Source organism: Pseudorca crassidens, chromosome 5, assembly GCF_039906515.1.
Source record: "Pseudorca crassidens isolate mPseCra1 chromosome 5, mPseCra1.hap1, whole genome shotgun sequence".
Classification (NCBI taxonomy): domain Eukaryota; kingdom Metazoa; phylum Chordata; class Mammalia; order Artiodactyla; family Delphinidae; genus Pseudorca; species Pseudorca crassidens.
In genome coordinates this window covers 137821447-137843861 of record NC_090300.1, presented here as the reverse complement: position 1 = coordinate 137843861, position 22415 = coordinate 137821447, and the positions used below count along the sequence as shown (strand labels likewise).

At 39.7% G+C, this 22415-nt stretch overlaps 1 protein-coding gene across 4 annotated transcripts in view; it reads left to right on the top strand.

The window, feature by feature from the left end:
• The first annotated feature begins 261 nt into the window (after positions 1 to 261).
• The window catches only part of TMEM50B (transmembrane protein 50B), a 34943-nt gene continuing 12789 nt past the window's right edge, over positions 262 to 22415 (top strand). The window contains exons 1-4 of one of the 4 annotated variants that reach the window (XM_067739383.1): positions 274 to 399; positions 1461 to 1588; positions 19834 to 19973; positions 21369 to 21481. In XM_067739383.1, the coding sequence (XP_067595484.1) occupies positions 19875 to 19973; positions 21369 to 21481 (212 nt within the window). In that variant the 5' untranslated portion in view covers positions 274 to 399; positions 1461 to 1588; positions 19834 to 19874. Of the gene's footprint in view, positions 409 to 1460; positions 1589 to 11804; positions 11927 to 19833; positions 19974 to 21368; positions 21482 to 22415 lie in introns of those variants that run through there. The other 3 variants (XM_067739381.1, XM_067739382.1, XM_067739384.1) reach the window with 3 other exon arrangements.

The window sequence follows — 22415 nt, the reverse complement described above, 5'->3', positions numbered from 1 at the left end:
TCACGGATGCTGCACTTGAAGTCCCTGAGCAGGAACGCAGCTGTGCTGCCATCCAGAAGACAACGTGAGTGGTCAGGTATACGCGTCCGCTAATTTACAGACGCCAAACCTGGCCAGCAGCTCCCGGAGAGCCGGCAAAACCCGGGAGCCCTCGCTCCGCCCCGTGGCGTCCTCGCCCCGCCCCTAGAGCCCCGCCCCGCCCCGGCCGGCCACTTGCTGCGCGCGGATTGGCTGCTGAGGTGCGCACGGCGCCGCGCCCCGCCCCGCCGGCGCCCTCGCCTTTCGCCCGCGGACTGCTACCGGCTCCCGGGGGCTGAGGTGGAGCCGAGGACCCCGGCTCTGCCGCGGCTTAGCCGCCACTTCCTCTGCGCTCGCGCTTGGTGTCGGCTTGGACGTCGGGTAAGCCGGGTGAGTGCGGGAGGCCGGTTTGGGGCGTGCGAGGGGCTGGCGCTTGCCGCCCGCGCGTAGGAAGGCACCCCCGGTTCGTCCGGCCCGGCCTGCGAGGTGCGGCGATGCCCGGCCCGGCCTGGCCTCTCCGGTGAGAGGCGCCGCCGGGCGGAGCGGGTCCGCGGGGCGTCCGGGCGTTCTGCGGGGCGGGGGCCGCCGCCGCCCCCTCCGCACTAGCCCGCGTCCCCTCGGGCGAGCGTGGCTGGCGCTCGGCCGGAGCGGGCCGCACCGCCACGTTGTCTCACCATCGAATTGCTTCCCTGGAAGGTCTGGAAGGGTTTCCGTCTTGAGCCTGTCAGCTTCCCGGGGCGACGGGCGGTGGGGAGACGATGTGCGGCCCGCACGGGGCGTCAGGGGGCCACTCAGGTGCTTCGTCGCCCCTCCCGTTTGCTCTGAACCATGGCTGGGAATGTTTTCAGTGTTCGGCGCTCTTTTCCTAGTCTCTCCGTAGGAGAGTCAGGTACAGAGGTGTGAAATGGAAATGGAAGAGGGTCAGCCTTCTTTCGCGTATTAATCATAAAGTGTTCGTGCCTTTTTAGATAAAGAGCAGCAGAGAGTTGCCCATGTAGCAAAGGTAGTTGTGCTGGGGAAGACCATTTTGGTTTTTAACCAATAAATTGGCTTCCGAGTTAATCAATGGAAGGTGCTTAGTTTGAAAGGTAAATATATGACCTTTTGAAGCCCAAGCAGTGCTGAGATCGACTGTGCTCGCTCCCTCCCCGCTGCTGGCGCCGCGCGCGCGTGTGTGTGTTTGTGTGTGTTGGGATTTCTCTTCGGAGTGTCCCACCTCTTCTCTCAAACTGTTCACCTACCTGCGCTATAAATCCCTTTCCTTAACAATTACCAAGCCTCTTACTCCCAGGATTGTTACACTTCTTTTCCATCATCTTCAGACAAACGTAGTTTTCAGACGTAGAACAAACGTTAGACATTTTTTTTGCCGATAATAGTGTTGCAAGCCTCTTCGTCCTTAAAATGAACATCAAAAGTTATCTTGAATATCGACCCGACAGGAAAAGCTGGGTTAATGAGAGCACGGAGAGGATGCAGTGTTCCTCTTCCGGAGACACGCCTTCCCCTCCCCCATCCTCCTCGGCCCATTACTGGCTGGTCATTTCTGAATTCACTTCTGGAGTCCGAGGTAAAGAATTTATCTTATTGGTTTATCCTTATCTGCCCTTTTTAAATGATTACGGTAATATATCCAGGTTGTAAACTCTTTTTGTAATGTTACAGGATAATATCAAGTAAAAATTGAAACAGCACGGAAGTATATCAAGTGAAAAGTTAGAATTCCTTGTTTCTTTACTTTGCATCCTGAATTCCAGTCCCTAGGAGGGGTTAGTACCGTGATACTGTTGGGCAACTGACTTAATATAAGGACACGTCTCCATATCAGTGTGCACCTACCTCATTTTTAAAGTGCTGTACAGTACGCAGCTGTTTAGATATACTCTAATATATTTTATTGGTCCCTTAATGATGGACGTTTGGTTGTTTCTGAGTTTTAGCCATTAAAAGACTTACTGCAAGAAAATCTTTTGGGCATTGTTGGATAAGTTTCAGGTAGTGCTCTTTTTACCAGGAATCTTTTTTTGTAACTTGAAGGATTTTATAATTTAAAAGCAGTAGTTAATTTGCTTGATTTAAATGTATTTCTTAGAATCTGTGTGTCTTTTTATATTTAGAGACTGGATCAAAAAAATTTTGAGGACCAGGTTAAATAATGGTTAATTTATTAACCTTGTTACAACTTAATGGTGTTGACTTTAAGGTTATATTGACTCATTTGATTAGCTTGGCAGGAATGAATAGAGAAGGCCTTAAGGAAGAGAAGATTTGAACAGAGGCCGTGTAATAACCCTCCTGTGGTAATCCCCTTGAATATCCAACAGTAACAGATGTTCTTTTGTTGCAAAATGTATCTCAGGTACCAAAAAACGTGTACAGAATATATATAAATATATAATTTAAATAATACTATTGCAATGATCAACATTGTATCTACAACCAAATTAAGAAATGAAACATTTACATCTTTCTTCCAGAGGTGGCCTCTACCCTGATTTTTTAAATTAATCTTTTTCTTGCTTTCATTTTGTTTTGTTTTTTGGCCATGCCGCGCAGCTTGTGGGACTTTAGCTCCCCGATCAGGGATCGAACCTGGGCCCTTGGTACTGAAAGCGCCGAGTCCCAACCACTGGACCGCCCGGGAATTCCAGTCTTTCCCTTGCTTTTTAAAATAAGCTTTACAGGGCCTGCATGCTGGCACAGTGGTTAAGAATCTGCCTGCCAGTGCAGGGGACACAGGTTCAAGCCCTGGTCCAGGAAGATCCCATATGTCGCGGAGCAGCTAAACCCGTGCACCACAATTACTGAGCCTGCTCTCTAGAGCCCGCGAGCCACAACTACTGAGCCTGTACTCTAGAGCCTGCGAGCCACGACTACTGAGCCCACGTACCACAACTACTGAAGCCCGTGCGCCTAAAGCCTGTGCTCCGCAACAAGAGAAGCCACCGCAGTGAGAAGCCCACGCACCACAACGAAGAGTAGCCCCCGCTCGCCGCAACTAGAGAAAGCCCGAGAGCAACAATAAAGATCCAACGCGGCAAAAAAGAAAATAAATAAATTTTAAATAAGCTTTACACATAAATACATAAATATACACATGTACATATATGCACACGTGTATAAATATTTACACATAAACAGTATATTTAGTTTTGAGTGAAGTGTTAAAAACGAAACAAAATTCTCATACACATAGCATGTTTCAAAGTTTTATTTTATAGTTATTGAGGGTGCCACAAAGAACTGTGTTTTTTTTTTTTTTTTTTTTGGCTGCACTGGATCTTCATTGCAGTGCACAGGGCTCCTTGTTTAGGGTTTCTCACTAGTTGCCGTGCAGGCTTAGTTGCCCTGCGGCATGTGGGATCTTAGTTCCCCAGTCAGGATCGAACCCGAGTCCCCTGCATTGGAAGGTGGGTTCTTAACCACTAGACCACCAGGGAAGTCCCACAAAGAACTGGTTTTAAGAGGATTTAAGAAATAGATATCTGTGTAGTCCATAGGGAAAGGAATGTCTCAATAAAATTGCTGAGTTAGATATAATTGGTTAATGTTCCAGAGGGCAACAAAATCATAATACCTTGTGATTAATCATTTCTACCAGACTATAAAATCATAACACCTTATTAACTTCTGCAGTTAAACTGAAACCTTACAGGACTATAAACTGTGTCTTTATTAACAGTGAATTGTTCATTAAATAAACTGTGATAATAAAGTTATTTTCCTCAGAGCACAGATGAGGTCCAAACAGGCTTATTAGAAAATGCTAGCGCTTTCTCAATTTGAGATTAAAAATTTGTTCCATAATTGTAAGCACAAACCTGACTGTGTAAGGAAAGGACAATATTGTCACTTTTAGATGAAAGCTTCCAGGAAAGATGAGCAGGATGGAATGGCTTCAGCTTCCCTGTTTCCCTGACAGGGGCCCTTTCTCAGGAGGTCAGTGGGCAGTGTTACGAGGGAGTCTTGGCTACGGTGTTCACTCCAGTCAGGGCATCAGAGGGCTCTAGTGTGCACCAAATACTGGAAAGATGGCAGAAATACAGACTGAGGGAGTGGGCTGCTCACCGTGGCCTGCATGCAGTGATCAGTGTAGGTCAAAGTAGAACCTTCTGTGAGGGAAGTGAATGTCCTTTGCTGATGCAGGCTGCAGGGTTCAGAAGGAAAGCAGGAACTGCACCAGCATATGATCAAGATCAAGCCAAGCACAGCTGAGTACAGATAGGAATCTGGGTCAGGTTCATGGGGCATTCAGTCCTCAGGTTAAAAAGCTGAATAGGGACTTCCCTGGTGGTCCAGTGGTTAAGACTCTGCACTTCCCAGACTAAATGTCCATTGACAGATGAATAGATAAAGAAGATGTGGCACATATATACAATGGAATACTATTCAACCATAAAAAGAAATGAAATTGAGTTATTTGTAGTGAGGTGGATGGACCTAGAGTCTGTCATACAGAGCGAAGTAAGTCAGAAAGAGAAAAACAAATACCATATGCTAACACATATATATAGAATCTAAAAAAAAACAAAACGGTACTGATGAACCGAGTGGCAGGGCAGGAATGAAGACTTAGACATAGAGAATGGACTTGAGGACACGGAGGTGGGGTGGCGGGAGAGTAGCATGGACATATATACACTACCAAATGTAAAATAGCTAGTGGGAAGCAGCCGCATAGCACAGGGAGATCAGCTCAGTGCTTTGCGACGACCTAGAGGGGTGAGATGGGAGGGTGGGAGGGAGGCTCAAGAGGGAGGGCATATGGGGATATATGTATGCATATGGCTGATTCACTTTGCTGTACAACAGAAACTAACACGGTATTGTGAAGCAATTATACTCCAATAAAGATGTATTAAAAACAAAAAAAAAGACTCTGCACTTCCACTGCAGGGGCCACGGGTTTGATCCCTGGTTGGGGAACTAAGATCCTGCATGCCATAAATAAATAAAAACTTAAAAAAAAAAAAAAAAAAAGCTGGCATAGTACCTGGTTACATTGCTTCAGTCTGGCCTGGTTGTCCTCGTCTGGGGCATAGCTGGATCCTCTTTACCTCTCCTGTGTGGGGATCTTTCCTGTATTCTCTTTCGTTGATTTACTCTCTCCGGTGGCACTCAAACTCCAGTAGCTTCTTGACAAGAAGAGTTATGTTTTCTTGGAGACATTGCCTGTCTGAATATGTTTTTATTCTATCCTCATACTTGACTGATATTTTGGCTGGTAATAGAATTTTAGTTGGAAGTAATTTTCTTTCAGAATTTTGAAGTAATTGGTCCATTGTCATCTTGCTTCTCGTGTTGCTGAGAATTCCAAAGTATTATGATTCCTGATCCTTTGTATTTGACCTGTTTTTTTTAAATTAATTTTTATTCGCGTATAATTGCTTTACAATGTTGTGTTAGTTTCTGCTATTTGTTTTTGTTTTGTTTTGTTTTTAATTTCTGCAGACTAATTTCTGCTTTGACTCCAGTGGTTTGAATTTTAAAATGGCCTGTCTTAGCGTGGGTCTATTTTCATCCATTAGGTTGAGTATCTGATGGGCCCTTTAAATCTGGAAATACAGTACTTTCTATTCTGGAGAGATTTTCCTGAATATTTTGTTATTTTTCTCCCTTGTATTCTCTATAGTGTCTCCTGAAACACCTCTTATTTAGATGTGAACCTTTTAAAGGTCTTCTAATTTTCTTACCTGTTTTCTTCTGTTTTCCACCTACTTACTGCTAGATTTTGGGGGGCTGGGGGTTGGGGGCACCACGTGGCTTGTGAGATCTTAGTTCCCTGACCAGGGATCAAACCCACGTCCTCGGCAATAAAGGAGCAGAGTCTTAACCACTGGACCACCGGGGAATTCGCACTGCTAGATTTTCTTAACTTTTATTTCTCAACCTTTGTATTTGGATTAAAAAAAAATTCCACAGTTATGTTTTTATTTTTCAAAGCTATTTTTTAGTCTCTGAATGTTTCTTATGATAGCATCCTGTTCTTGCTTTAAAATGCAATATGTTCTCTTATCTCTGAGGTTATAGTGATTTTGTTTTCTTTCTCTGCATAGCTTTCCAGATTCTTATCTGGAAGGAAAGGATCTGGCTGCTAGTCTTCTGCACCAGAACAGAGGAACAGAGGTCCCTTCTGTCCAGTTTTCAGTATGATACCTGCATCTTCTGTTGTGCCTTGTATCCCCCAGTCCAGAACACAAGACATAGGGGGGGAAAAGCCTCAGATTTCTGCCAGGATATGGAAGAAGCAGTTGCCAGTACCATGACGAGAAAAGGGACAGGTTCTGGGATCTGACTTTTCTTCCTGCTTCCTCCCAAGTTGTCAACTGTGTTGGTTCTCAGCTTTCCCCACCACTGGCTTGGGAGTTCGGCTTTCTTGGGTGTGCTAAGTCAGTTACCATGTCCATCTGCTTTCCAGCTTTCAAAATTTTATTGCTATTGTTTCATCTTCTGTTCTCCCTATCGTTAGGAGTTTATGACTTTTTAAAAACTCCTTTTATTGATTGCAGTTTTCGTGAAGTTTCAAGAGGGAGCAGAATGAGGTGCTGTGTACATCTGCCATCATCACCCAGAGATAGTAATCGTTTTTCTCTTCCAAACAGTAATGGCAGTACTGCCAGGAGCAGAGTCCCTCTACAAAAGCAGTCGTATGTATGTGAACCATCTTCTTGGTAGGTAGTGGTTGATTGCATTGAGTGATCACATGTGCTGGACACTGCTTTTCTTATTAATTCTCACTTACTGAGGGATGTGCTGTCATATCCCCAGTTTACACCTCAGAGGACCATAGCCCAAGGACATTTAAAGCTTGAACAGTGCCTGTCACACAGCGACTCTTCCATTAAAAGTGGAATGGATAAATGAACATGGCCAAGTAGGCACAGCTGGGAAGAGGCCCAGGCCAGTGCTAACTCCAAAGCCTGTACTGTTAGCTGCCTGCATGGTGGCTAATGCTGGAGGAGGATAATTGGTACTTCAAGGCATCCACTTCCTTTGAGCCCCTTAGAAATGTTCTTACTCTAGGCCTTTGGCATCGCAGTACTGCTTGCCAGGTGGGTTCCCTTTCACCTGTGTGGTTCAAAGCTGTGACCCTGGAGCCAGTGTCTCTGAACTGGGGAGTAGGGCATTTTCTGAGCAATCCCAGAGGATGCAAAGATGCCTAAGCATGGCTTCTTCTGGGAAACCTAGGTAAAGATGGCCTCAAAGAGTGAGTGAAGTTTTGCCATGGCTGGATCAGCTCTGGGATTGTGTAGCAGTCATCTTTTTTAGGTGGCAATTCATGATGGTATGGCTTTCTATTTTTTCAACTTTTTATTATAAAAAATTTTTAAACATACAGAAAAATTGAACAGTACATTCAACATTTTAACATTTTGCCATATTTGCTTTACTTTTTTTTTCCTTAACCATTTGATCATATGTTGCTGACATCGACACCTCACCCCTAAATATGTAAGAATGCATCTCCTAACAAGGTCATTCTCTTTACGTAACCACAATACTATCATTATCACATCTGGGAAAATAATTCTGTAATATTCTCTGTCTGACCTGTATTCAGATTTACCCAGTTGGCCCAGACTGCCTTAAAAAAATTTTTTTTTTGGAAACCAGGATCAATAAAGGTTTACACATTTCACTTGGTTTGTTAATTGTATGTTTTGACGTAGATGAAATTAATGATGAAATCTTTTGAACTTTCTAGTTCATATCGCTCTTGGAGACTGCTTCATTACTAGAAGGGTCATGGTTCTCAGAATCTTAGCAACGGAAGGGATCCTTGATGTAATCTGGTTCAGTTATTTCCAAACTTGGCTGATGTGTGTCCTGAAGGTTGAATTGGGAGTTTGTCTGTAGACAAAGAGATGAAAGGGGCATTCCAAGGACATAGATAGACATATAGAAATAGATATAGAAATATATAAATAAATATATTAAAATTATTTAGCAGTTTTCCTAACAGTAGGTATTCAATAAGTACTGGCTACCTTCTCCCTTTTATTTCTTTGTGGCTGGAGTAAAGAGTACATCAAGATAGTAGGAGATAAGAAAGCTATAATAGGGGAGACTGTAAATACCCTGTATCTTTTGGACTTTATCTCAGGCTGTTGGAAGTTTTTGATGAAAGGCACGATCTGGTCTGAGTTTTAGAAAATTCTGGCAGGATCTGGACTTGAGGAAGCAGGGAGAATGGTTTTAAGAAATAATATGTTTTAGGGACTTCTCTGATAGTCCAGTGGTTAAGACTCTGCGCTTCCACTGCAGGGGGCATGGGTTCGATCCCTGGTCGGGGAAGTTCTGCATGCCATGCGGTGCGGCCAAAAAAAAGAAATAATATGTTTTAATATATTGTCCTGGCAAGATTTATTTCCCTCATTGAAATGATGCTTCTTTTTACCAGCGTCTACAGATTATCAGTTTAAATAAACCTAGGTGTAAAGAAGTAGACTTTTTTTTTTGTGACAGGATAATGAGACAGGTATTGCATTTCAAAATTTGAAAGACAAAATAGTTAGTCAGTCATTCAACAAGTATTTGAGTGCCTATTGTATGCCAGGCCACTGTGCTAGGCTCTGGGAGAACTACATTGAGCAAAAATGGGCATGGAATGTCCTTTGTGGATTTTACTCTCTTCAGGGGAAGGTATGTATTAATCAAATAACAAGATTAATAATGAAGTACTAAGGGGACTAGATCTGGCCGTGGAGTCAGGAGGTCATGGAAGTCATATCTTTTTATTATTATTATTATTTTTTGCGGTACGCGAGCCTCTCACTGTTGTGGCCTCTCCCGTTGCGGAGCACAGGCTCTGGACGTGCAGGCTCAGCAGCCATGGCTCACGGGCCCAGCTGCTCCGCGGCATGTGGGATCCTCCCGGACCGGGGCACGAACCCGCGTCCCCTGCATCGGCAGGCGGACTCTCAACCACTGCGCCACCAGGGAAGCCCAAGTCATATCTTTTTAAATTTTATTTTATTTATTTATATTTTTGGTGGCTGTGCCATGAGGCATGAGGGATGTGGGATCTTAGTTCCCCTTCCAGGGGTCGAACCTGTGCCCCCTGAAGTGGAAGCGCGGAGTCTTAACCACTAGACAGCCAGGGAGGTCCCCATATCATCCTTCACTTTCAACAATATCATCCTTTCAACAACCTGCACCACAACTACTGAGCCTGCGCTCTAGAGCCCGTGAGCCGCAACTACTGAGCCCTTGTGCCACAACTACTGAAGCCCACACGCCTAGAGCCCACGCTCGCAACAAGAGAAGCCACCGCAATGAGAAACCTGCGCACCGCAAGGAAGAGTAGCCCCCGCTCGCCATAACTAGAGAAAGCCCGTGCGCAGCAACGAAGACCCAATGCAGCCAAAATAAATAAATAAATATTAAAGAAAAGAAACCCCCTGTGCTCCCTGTCTTTTACTTTGGTTTTTAGATTTAAATCTTTTATGAAAATTGGTGGTACCTACTAAATTTTATTCTTGTTATAGATGATTTACAAGTCAGAAGGCAAATAAGCATCCTGAGATTATGTAAAATGTCTTTCCAAAAATGCTTAGCTCTCTGAATAATCATACTGTTGGATTTTAAGGCCTATAAAATATTCACACTGTGACTACCTAGACACCAGGCTTATAGCAACCTAAGAAGAAAAACTGTATTCTCCAGACTGCTTTGTCAAGTTGTGAATCAACAGTAATCACCACTGTCATTGTAGACCTCACTGGACTGCTTTCTTCTGTTTCCAGGTGATCGCAGTATTCATCTAAATTGGGGCTCTTTCTCTTCCATCTCGTTCTTCTTGCTTTCTTCACCACAGGCAGTAGAATAGTAACTTTCTCCTCATGAAATGGAAATGAGAGAAATGCTGTGAAACTGTCTGGCAGCAGTACAGTGTATTGGTCATGAGCACAGGTTTGGAATCAGATGTGAACTTCAGTGGAATCCTGGCTTTCCTTCTTGCTAGCTGTGTGACCTTGGGCTAGTTACTCTGTAAACCTTTTTAGTAATATGAGATAATAATAGTAACTGCCTTAGAGTATTTGTGAGGATTCAAGGGAATCCTCTATGAAAAGAGTTTTTCTGAGGATGGAGTAGAGTTGCCTGTAACCTGTAAGCACCCTATAACTAAGAGCCACTAGTAATAGTAATAGTAGTAGTAGTAGTAGGGAAGATGTCGATTTTATTTTTGTTTAATTTGAGTCAGCTGTTTTGCTCTGGCTATGTAGACCTAATACCTTGCATGATATTTAAATTTAATTTCTGGATTTTTTTTGCTAACTTATTTATTTATTTATTGGCTGCAGCATGTGGCATGCAGGATCTTAGTTCCCCGATCAGGGATCAAACCCGTGCCCCCTGCAGTGGAAGCTTGGGAGTCCTAACCACTGACCCGCCAGGGAATTCCCCCAGATTTTTTAATGATACAAATTGTAATTTAATTTTAAAAGGTGTTAATTGATTTCTCTGCCAGTTTGTAAATCTCCTGATGATGAGGGCCAAGTTTTATTCATCTTTATTTTCCCCACAGTGCCTTGCTTGTAGGACATGTTCTGTAAATATTTCATTCATGATCTAGAAGAGTTTTGTGCTGATTAAATACCATTGTATATGTAAGTCTGCTGTAATGCCTGGCAGACAGTAATGCAAGGAAGGAAGAGAGTGAGTCAGAGATGAACACTGAATCAGTCCTCAGCCGTCTTCCATATTTTCTCCTTGAGATACCCTAGCTGCTCCTGTGACTTCAGTTACCACTTAATTACTATCAGCCTGTAATCTGTATTTCTGCTTTAAACCACTCTTTCAGTGGTTTCTGTACATCTGTCTTACATACATTTCTACCTGGATGTCCTTCAGTCATATCAAACACATTATGCTCAAACTCTCCCTTGCTCCCCTCCCTATTTTGGTTAATGGTGTCTTTCCAGCCGTTGGGTACCCAAACAGTCATTCTTAGCTCTTCCTTGCTTGTTGATAATACCACATCAATATTTCTCAAATAAAAACCTTTTCTTTAGCCTGTATGAGTATGGCCTCAGTTTACATCCTTATTCTCTTCCTTTCTAGAGGGTGTCTTTAACATTTTCCTTCAGTCCTCCTCCATACTGCTGCCACCAGAATTGTCTTTCTAAATCGCAGAGCTGATTTTGTCACTTCCCTGCTTACAAGCCTCTGGTAGTTTCCTAGTGCTTAGAGCAGGGGCCTGCAGACTATGAGCTGTGGGCCAAGTCTGGTGGTCTGCTGCCTGTTTTGTAAATTTAAGTTTTATTGGAATACAGCCATGCTCATTTGGTCACATATTGTTTATGGCTGCTTTTATGCTATAACAGCAGAGTTAAGTGGTCGTGACAGAGATTGTTTGGCCTGCAAAACTAAAGATGTACACTATCTGGTTCTTTCCAGAAGTTTGCTAATCCCTTGGCTTAGAGATTAGAGGTCAAATTTGTGTAGGCTGAAAAATCCTTGATGATCTTGTCCCAAACATGTTAATCGCATCACTCTTTGAAATACCTTAAACTCTACCCTGTTCTCTTGTGGCCCTACATAATTTCGCATATTTTATTCCTTCTTTTTCATCTGTCAAACTCCTCTTCTTGCTTTAAAACCCAGCCAAGTTTATTCTTCCTTTATCAAACTTTCCTCAACTCTTCCCGGGAAGTAGTGTCCTATAACACTCTTTTCATATTTCTATTATAGCCCTTTTGTGTATGTATAGTATAGCACATTTTATAATGCAGTTATTTATTCTTGTGACAATGTCCCTAACTAGACTGTTTTCTACATTGATTGTCTTAATCGTTTTTGTATACACAGCGCCTAACATTTGTAGCATTTAACAACTAGTGAAGAGCTGGATGAACAAACAGATGGTAACATGAAAGTTTGGTCAAAAGAAAAAATTTTGAATTAGGTATGTTATTTGGACTTTGATGCATATGGAAATCACTCAGACCATGTTTATATGTAAAAGTGTGTAGTTGTTTTCTCCTCTTGCTTTTTGCAGCTATCCTTTGGTTTCCTAAACTGAGTGTTTGCAATTTTCACAGTTGAATCACTTAAAATGCTCTCTAAAAAGGACTCATTTCCTTTTATAAAGAGTTGCCTCTCTAGTAATAGGAATAATTGCTATCTAATGTATTATAAGACTTGTGGGTCCATTATTTCAGTTCAATAATCTTGTTTTTTTAAAAATTGGTACCTGGGTCAGTTTTGCGGGAGAACATACCAGTAATTTCCTTGATCTCAAAAAAGTTTAAGTTTATTTAAAATAGTTACAGACATAGTACATTATATAAGAGGTTTCTCAACAGGCACGAATCAACAATTCATTGTGTTAATTACAATAACTTTTAAAATCACTTTGCATTAAAAAAAATGTAATTCATGCTCAGTGCAGCAAACTTTGAAAATAGAAAGCAAAACAAACACACCATCCTGTGACCCATATATAAAATAATATTATGAAAGTACTGGTGTTCGTCCTTCCAGTATTTTTATGCATGTATGTGTTTATATATATATATATATATATATATACTATTAATTCTTTTTTCTAAAAAGGAAATAATGCTATAGATACATTAAAAAAAATTTTTATTTTATTTATTTATTTTTGTCTGTGTTGGGTCTTCGTTGCTGCGTGCGGGCTTTCTCTGGTTGTGGAGATCAGGGGCTACTCTTTGTTGTGGTGCACAGGCTTCTTATCGTGGTGGCTTCTCTTGTTGCAGAGCACGGGCTCTAGGCGCGCGGGCTTCAGTAGTTGTGGCACACAGGCTCAGCAGTTGGGGCTCGCGGGCTCTAGAGCACAGGCTCAGTAGTTGTGGCGCATGGGCTTAGTTGTTCTGCAGCATGTGGGATCTTCTTGGACCAGGGCTCGAACCCGTGTCCCCTGCATTGGCAGGCAGATTCTTAACCACTACGCCACCAGGGAAGCCCTAGATACAGTTTTAATAACCTGTTTTTTTCACTTGGTATTAGTCATTACCATTTACTCATGCCATTAAATGTTTTTCAAAAATAGATTAAAAAAAAATTTTTTTTGTGGCCACACCCCGTGGCATGTGGGATCTTAGTTCCTCGACCAGGGATTGAACCCGCACCCCCTGCATTGGAAGCATGGAGTCTTAACCACTGGATCACCAGGGAAGTCCCTCAAAAATAGATTTTTAAATGTCTGCATTAAGTAAACTATTTTACTTAAACATTTATTCTATTACTGAACATTTAGATTTCCTCTAAGTAGTCTTTGCCTTCATTAAGTCTCCAAAGGCCTATTATCTTAAGTTAAATATTGTATACTTATCTCCACTTTAAGCCAGGTGATCAGTGTTAGTATTGTCGATTGCTGTTATTAAATCAAGACTGTCATGATAAAATGTGCTTATTTTTTGGTAAATATCAATAAGAAAACCCATATGAAAGTCAGTCTTCTCAGTTCAGAGTGTTAGTTCTTAATATACTAGCCCTCTCCTAAATGTTTACCATAGTGACCATCTTGGTGCCTTTGCTCCTTTTATCCTAACGTTCTTCACTTGGTTTCCCGTTGCACTTGGTGAAACCCCAAATCCATCATGAAGTCGACATTAATCTGCAAGGTGATCTGGTACTTACCTGTCTCTCTCCATATTTATTCCAAGCCACTTCCTCCCCTAACTTACTATAGTCTTATTCTCTTTGGTACCAGCTAATTCTTCCTTGCTAGTATCAAAGGGACTTAGTGGCTTTTGTATGTAATCTTCCCTCTCTCTGCTCTGCCTCTTTTGCTTTTCCTTAATCTAATTAACTTTACTCAGCTTTTAAATTTCAGGGTGTTTTAAAATTTTAGCACGTGTTACCTCTTTAGAGAGGCATTCCCTGACCATTCTCAAATAGGTCTCCCTTATTTTGTATCAGGATCATGTGCATTTCCTTCATAGTAACTGTTTGTATTATTTTGATGTTTCTCTGCCCCACCCAAACCCCTGACCCTCCAATTTAAGCTCCAGGAGGGAGAAGACCATGACATTTCAGAAATTAGTTTGTGGAAATAGCCCTCTGTATCCTTGGGTTACACATCCACAGATTCAACCAACCAGGGATCAAAAATACTCAGGAAAAAAAAATTCCAGAATGTTCCAAAAAGCAAAACTTGAGTTTGCTGAGTGCTGGCAGCTATTTACAGGGCATTTACATTGTATTTATAACTATTTACATAGTATTTACATTGTATTAAGTATATAAGTAATCTGGAGATGATATTAAAGTATATAAAGGAGGTTATATGCAAATAGTATGCTATTTTATATAAGGGACTTAAGCATCCACAGATTTTGGTATCCGAGGGGGGTCCTGGAACCAATCCCCTGTACATACTGAGGGACAACTGTATGTTTTCTGCTTATAGAACTATTTATAAATAGGTTAATATATGCAAAATGACTTTTATAATAGGAAACATGACTTTTGTTTTTATAATGTCACTTTAAAAAAAATAAATTTATTTATTTATCTTTGGCTGTGTTGGGTCTTCGTTGCTGTTCACGGGCTTTCTCTAGTTGTGGCAAGCCGGGGGCTACTCTTCGTTGCAGTACGTGGGCTTCTCACTGCGGTGGCTTCTCTTTGTTTCCGTGCACAGGCTCTAGGTGCGCAAGCTTCAGTAGTTGTGGCTCGTGGGCTCTAGAACGTAGGCTTAGTGGTTGTAGTGTGCGGGCTTAGTTGTTCCGCGGCATGTGGGATCTTCCCAGACCAGGGCTCAAACCCGTGTCCCCTGCATTGGCAGGTGGATTCTTAAGCACTGTGCCACCAGGGAAGTCCCATGACTTTTGTTTTAACCTTCAGACATTGTCTTAAATTCATGGCGACCTTCCCTAAACTTGTTTTTAACCAGTTAATATTTAATCTTTGATAACAGTTCATCTCTGTGTCTGCAGGCTATCTTGATAAAATGTGCCCATAATGCGTACATAGTAAGGCTTTAGTGCAGCTGAAGCATATCTAAGTGATAAAATTTTTAAATCTTCTTTGTGGGTAAAATTTACATACTGTAAAATACACAGATCTTAAGTGTACACTTCAGTAACTTTTGATAAATAAATATACCTGCATAATCACTATCCCATCCAAGATATAGAACATTATTATCACCCCAAAAAAGTTCCCTTGTAGTCAGTCCTCAGCCCCTATTGGCAACCACTGTTCTGATCTCTGGGACTATTGATTAGTTTTGCCTCTTCCTAAGCTTCATTTTAAATGGCATCATACAGTATATACTACTTTGTGTTTGCCTTCTTTCACATAAATCAGGTTTTTGAGATATTTTTTTCTATGTGGTTATATATATCGTTCATCATTTTTTGTTGCTGAATAGTATTCCATTGTATGAATCCATCATAATTTGTTTATCCATTCTCCTGTTGATGAATATTTTGGTTGTTTCAGTTTGCTACTAATATGAATAAACCTGCTATAAACTTTCTTGTAAAAGTCTTTTTGTGTGTGGACATATGTTGTTACTTCTCTTGGTAAATACTTAGGGATGGAGTTGCTGGGTTATAGGGAGGATTATTTTTAACTTTGTAAGAAACCGCAACCAGCAATGTATGAGATTTCCAGTTGTTCTGCTTCCAAAAGTCAGTCTTTTTAATCTTAGCCATTCTAGTGGATGTGATGATATTTCTTTAATTTGCATTTCCCTGATGACTAATGATGTTGAATACCTATTTAGATGCTTTTTGGTCATTGTCTTTTTAAGTCCTTTGCCCATTTCAAGTCTGTTCAACTCCCGTGCACGCTTTTTATTGCCTATATTTTGTTTTTTTTATTATTAATCTTTAAGAGTTCTTTCTATATTGTAGGTACAAATCCTTTGTCAGATACTTGTTTTGCAAATATTGTCTCCCAGTCTGTGTTTCCAGTGTTTGGACCTTCTGTAGTATATTTATAGTCCTTCTTTTCAGATTAACAATTAGACCCATTACTTTAAATTTAGAGGTATTTCACTTAAATCCATATTTAAGCATATTATTTGAAAATGTAACTGACATGCTATTTAGAAAGTTTATCTTTGTGGATATCCTTTACAATGTTATAATTTTTGCTTTAAATAGTTGTCTTAAATAAAGAGAAGGAATAAAAAATAGTCTTTTATATTTACCCACATATTGATTATTTCTGGTATTCTTCATTCCTTCCTATAGATCTGAGATTAATCTGGTGTCATCTCCCTTTAACCTGAAGAATTTCCTTTAGCATTGTTTAGTGCAGATTTGATGATGAATTATCTTAGTTTTTGTTTACCTGAAAATATTTTTTTATCCTCATTTAAAAAAAGCTTTTTTGAGATACAATAAAGATATGATAACAGTCACCTGTTTTAAGTGTACAGTTCAGTGATTTTGAGTATATTTATGTGCAGTAATCGCCACAGTCTAATTTTATAACCTTATGCCTATGAGTACTCACTCCCTATTACACTCCGCTCTCCCCTGCCCATCACTAGGCAACAGCTGATTTACTTTCTGTGTATAGATTTGCCTCATCTGGACATTTTATATAAATGGAATATACCATACGTGGTTGTCTTTCACTTAGCGTAATGTTTATGAGGTTCATCTGTGTTGTATCATGTATCAGTATTTCCTTTTTATTGCTGAATTTGTATTCCATTGTATGGTATCCCACATTTTATTTATTCATTCATTAATTGACATATGTTGGGTTGCTGCACTGCTTAGTTATTATGAGTAATGCTGCTATGAACATTTGTGTACAAGTTTTTGTGTAGACATATGTTTTCATTTCTCTTGGGTAGATAGATAGGGGTAGAACTTCCATCACCCTCACTTTTGAGGAATACTTTTGCTGGATATAGCATTTGAGATTGATTTTGGGCCGTGCTGAGTGGCTTGTGGGAGTTTAGTTCCTTGACGAGGGATTGAACCTGGGCCCTCGGCAGTGAGAGCATGGAGTCCTAACCACTGGACCGCCAGGGAATTCTCATGATTGCTTTTCTTAAAAGCACGTCAAAAAATGTCCTTCCATTTTCTTCTGGCCTCCATTGTTTTTGATGAGAAGTTAGCCATCATACATATTGTTCTACTACCCCTGTATGTAATGTGTTGATTATTTTTTCCCCCTAATGTTGCTTTGTTTCTTTTTATCTCTGGTTTTCAGCAGTTTTATTATGATGTTTTCCTTGTGTTTGTCCTCCTTGGAGTTTGCTGAGCTTCCTGGATTTGCAAATTATTATTTTTCACCAAATTTGGGAAATTATCAGCCATTATTTCTTTAAATATTTTTTCTCCCTGATTCTTTTATTTTTCTGGGACCCAATTAAACATATGTTAGACCAGTTATTAGTGTTCCTAAGTTTCCTGAAGCTTTATTCATTTTTTCCCCCTAATTAAAAAGAAAAAAACCCTGTTCTCTAGATAGGATAATTTCTTTTGATCTTTCTTCAAGCTTACTGTACTTTTCTTCTACTGTCTCTGATCTCCTACTGAGCCCATCTAGTTAATTTTAAATTTCAAATATTATAATTTTCAGTCATAAAATTTACATTTTAAAGTTTCTCTACTGAGATTCTCCATTAACTCGGTTATTTTGACCATGTTCCTTTGTCTTTGATGTGTTTATACTGGCTGCTTTAAAGTCATTGTCTGCTAATTTTCAATATCTGAATTATGGGGGGGGGTCTGTTTCTATTGACTGCTTGTTTTTCCTCCTTGAAGATAAACCACATTTTTTCTGCTTCTGTAAAAGTCAAGTAATTTTTTTTTTTAACTATACAGTTGACCCTCAAACAAAACAGGGGTTAGGGGTGCTGACCTTCTGTGCAGTCAGAAATTCATGTTTAACTATACATTGGTCCTCTGTATCTGCAGTTCTGCATCTGTGGGTTCAACCAACCATGGATTGTGTAGTACTGTAGTATATATTTAGTGAAAAAAATCCACATATACGTGCATCTGCATAGTTCAAACCTGTGTTGTTCAGGGGTCAACTGTATATTGGACATTGTGGATGATACATTATAGACACTCTGGATCAGTTATCTTCATCTAAAGAGTGTTACTTTTTGTTCTAACAGGCAATTGAAATACGGACTGATCACCCTGAAATTGTGGAGATTTGGTTTTATACTTTGTTGGAGTGTGTGGAAATCCCAAGGTGTTTACTAATCTCTGACCTGGTGGAACTCAAATTCCAAAATGCCTTGCAGGGGATAGCAGCTGAAATCTGTTTAGTACTTTTAGCCTTCCAGATATTTTTTTCTGCTGAGGTCCTTGGAATCTCCTTCATGCATGTGCTGTTCAGGGATTAGTCAGGATTTAAGAGGGTTTATATTAGTGTTTGGGGCTCCCTCTTGTGACTTACCCCATTCCAAGATTTCCCCTTCAATTTCCAGCTGCTCTTGTCATCCTGAACTTCATCCACTGATACCTGAAGCCAGAAAGACTGATTTTTTGCTCAAGTTTTAGCTATTCTGCACCACAGGGACTCACTTGGCTGGGAGTGAGAGGTTAGGGGATTCTTCAGGGGGAAAAGCTGTATTAAAGTGGATCTTGCTCATTGTGTTTTCTTTCAAGGGGTAAATGACCTCCAGTTTCTGCCTGCTTTTCAGCACTCTTTAGTGCTTTAAAATAGTTTTTTTTCCCCCTTTTCTTTCTGGAACTTAAGGTGTTCCTGAATCATCACATCTGAACATACTCTCTTTGTTTTGAAAATTTGCACAGCATGCTGTACCCTTATATAGTTTTTTATGCATGTGATTTTTCTCCTTCCAGTTATCTATTGCTGCATACAGGTAACTCTAGAACTTAGTAGTTTAAAACAGCCATTTTATTATGCTTACAGTTCCTGTGGGTCAGGAATTTGGAAAGAGCATAGCCAGGATGACATGTGTCCGCTCCGTATACCTGGGGCCTCGTCAGGGAAGTCTTAAAATGTGGGAGTAATGCTAATAACCAGAGCAGCAGTCACATCTGGCAGGTGGCGGCTGGGCCGCCACCTGGAACCGTGGGCCAGAACACCTCTACGTGGTCTCCTCACAGCACTGTGGCCTTGGATTTTTTACAAAGCAACTCAGGGCTCTAGTGTTAGTGTTCCAGAGAACCACCTGCAAGCTGCATTGTCTTTTATGATCTAGTCTGAGAAGTTGTATGGCAGAGTTACATAGCATCACTTTCTCTACTTTATCGGTGAACCAGCCTTTTTTGTTGACCTAAATTCAAAGGTAGGGACATAGATCCACCTCTCAATTGGAGAAGTGTCAAAGGCTTTGCAGACACTTTACTTTTTTAATATGTCTTTATTGGAGTATAATTGCTTTACAATGCTGTGTTAGTTTCTGTTGTACAACAAAGAGAATCAACCATATGCATACATATATTCCTATATCCCCTCCCTCTTGAGCCTCCCTCCCCCCCCATCCCACCACTCTAGCTTGTCGCAAAGCACCGAGCTGATCTCCCTGTGCTGTGCTGCTGCTTCCCACTAGCTATCTGTTTTACATTTGGTAGTATATATATGTTGATGCTACTCTCACTTCATCCCAGGTTCCCCCCACCCCGCCCCATGTCCTCAAGTCCATTCTCTATGACAGACATGTTTTAAAATCTCCATGCTCATTTAACAAATAGTAAGCTCCTTCTGTGTCCTAGGACAGTCTTATGTATATCTCAATAGATATTCATTGTAGTATTGAATTTTTCTTCTTAACTATAGTAGATTTAGACCTAAAGTTAAATTTGTGTTTAAAGCTTTAAGAAAGGAGTAAGATATTTCACTTCTTAAAAACATTTCCTTAGATCGATTTTTTTTTTGTCTTTTTATTTGTAGAATATAGTATTTAATGAAAAGTCCATGCTTAAGTGGTGAAAATGGCAGGCTTCCTAGATAATTTCCGTTGGCCAGAATGTGAATGTATCGACTGGAGTGAGAGAAGAAATGCAGTGGCTTCTGTGGTAGCAGGTATATTGGTAAGTGAAAAAGCCTGGTTGGTGACATTTATACCTCACTTTTTGCCCTGAAAATTAATCTTGATTCCTTTGAACTGTGAATACCCATGATAATACAGTTTTTGAAGGCAGTAGTTTTTTAAGTAAATTATGTAATATGTGTCATTCCTTTAGGATCCTCAAAGGCTCAGAATTTGATGTAACTAATAATATTGTTGTGACTCATTGAAATTCAGGATGTGCAGACAGTAGTAACAACCTTAGGCTGCATTAGAACTGAAGCCCTGCAGCCCTTTAGGGAAGGGTTGCCATCTTCATACCCCAGCTGCAGCACAGGCAGGAAGTGAGAGGAAGAAATTTGTGGAGGAAACTACTGCTTAATTTTCTTTCCAATATTTTTTTAAAAACTTTTTTATTATTGAAAATATCAATAGTATACACAAAAATAGAGAGAATGGTATAGAGTCCTCTCTCATCCCCTGTACTTATCATTGAGCTTCAAAAAAAAGTCAGATCATGACCAATCTTGCTTTAGCATTCCATCAAGCACTCCCTGCCCCCACTGCACTTTTTGAAGCAAATTTCAGTATATGTTCCACTTAATTTAAATTAATCTTTTCCAGTATATAGTTCTATACCTGAAGTTCAATAGAAAAGATAAATAAAGAAATAAAGTGGAGCAGGAGCTAAAGATATTGGGGTGGCCAAAAAGTTTGTTCAGGTTTTTCCATAACATCTTAGAATTGTGAAGCAATATGCATGCAGAATTCTTTTAGGTGTTTCCGAGTTTTTCTTGCTCTCTGTGGTCACCTCGCCTGCACTTAATTTGTCTATGAAATTCCTTAGTAACTTGTCTACTTTAGTTCTATTCAGCTTAGTTTACATAGAAACATTACATTTTGCAAACTCATGTTTAGTCAGTTTTGCAGTATTTAATCAAATTACATAATTAAAATTATAGCAAGCGTAGATATTTTTTGGAGACGTGGGAGCTCATTTGTGGAAGCAAAAGTGCTTGGGCATATTAAAAAAGAATGTTCCACATTCTTTTTAATATGAAACACATCAGGTAATCAGGGAGCTGGTTAGTTGGAGGTTAGTTAAGAGAGCTTTGGTTGTATATAATTTTATAGTGGATAAAAGAAGCAGAAAATTCATTCCTAGGTAATAAATTTTTCATCTTGCATTAAGAGCAGAACTTGAATCTTACACGGATTTGATTAGATTCACCTCATATGCTATAAAGAATAAGTAAACAAGGAATTCTTGTTTTTTATAGTTCAACATCTAAACCTCAAAGTAGACATATTTTATGTTTCAATTATATGGTCCATAGAAAACATGGAATGTTAAGGAACAGTATCATGCTAAGCCAAAGTGTTAGTGTTATTTTAATGACATGGGTTCTTTCTCAAGTTTTTTACAGGTTGGTGGATAATGATTGATGCAGCCGTGGTATATCCTAAGCCAGAACAGCTGAACCATGCCTTTCACACATGTGGTGTATTTTCCACATTGGCTTTCTTCATGTAAGTATGAAGGTAATTCTCAATTCAAGATTATTTTTCTAAAAACATTTTTTCCTCAAAGTTTAATGCTATCTGGAATAACTTTTTAATTTCATTGATTGATTCTTCTTTAACATGATAAATATATGTGTGTATATCTATATTGCCATTTTATTAAGATTTTTAAAATCAAGAATGAGTGTTGACTTTGGGGGGGAGAGATTAATTGGGAGATTGAGACTGACATATACACACTACTATATATAATATAGATAACTAATAAGAACTTGCTGTATAGCGTAGGGAACTCTACTCAGTACTCTGTAATGGCCTATATGGGAAAAGAATCTAAAAAAAAAAAGAGTGGATATATATGTATATATATGGAAAAGAGAGGATATATGTATACATATAGCTGATTCACTTTGCTGTACACCTGAAACTAACGCAACATTGTAAATCAACTATACTCCAATAAAAATTTTTTTTAAAAAAGTGTTGAATTTAGTTAGATAATTTTATTATACTTTATAAAGATTATCATGTGATTTTTGTTCTTATATTTGTTAAACTGACAAATTACTATGTTTTATAGATCTTAAGATTTTTTTTGTATTTTAATATCTTTGAATATCAGTGTGCTTCTTGTAGTCATTGGTATCTTATAATTCATAATATTTTTTCCTTCTTGGCAGTATAAAAAAATAATGGTGCATCTTAAAAATCATTGGCATCTTAGGTTTAATGAAGTATGTTATATTTCTAGATTTTTTAGTAGGAAGTCATCCTTGAATACTCTAATACATTCAACTTTTTTTTAATCCTTTTTAAAATTTATTATTTTTATTGGAGTATAGTTGCTTTACAATATTGTGTTAGTTTATATTGTACAGCAAAGTGAATCAGCTATATGTATACATATATCCTCTCTTTTCCAGATTTCCTTCTCATTTAG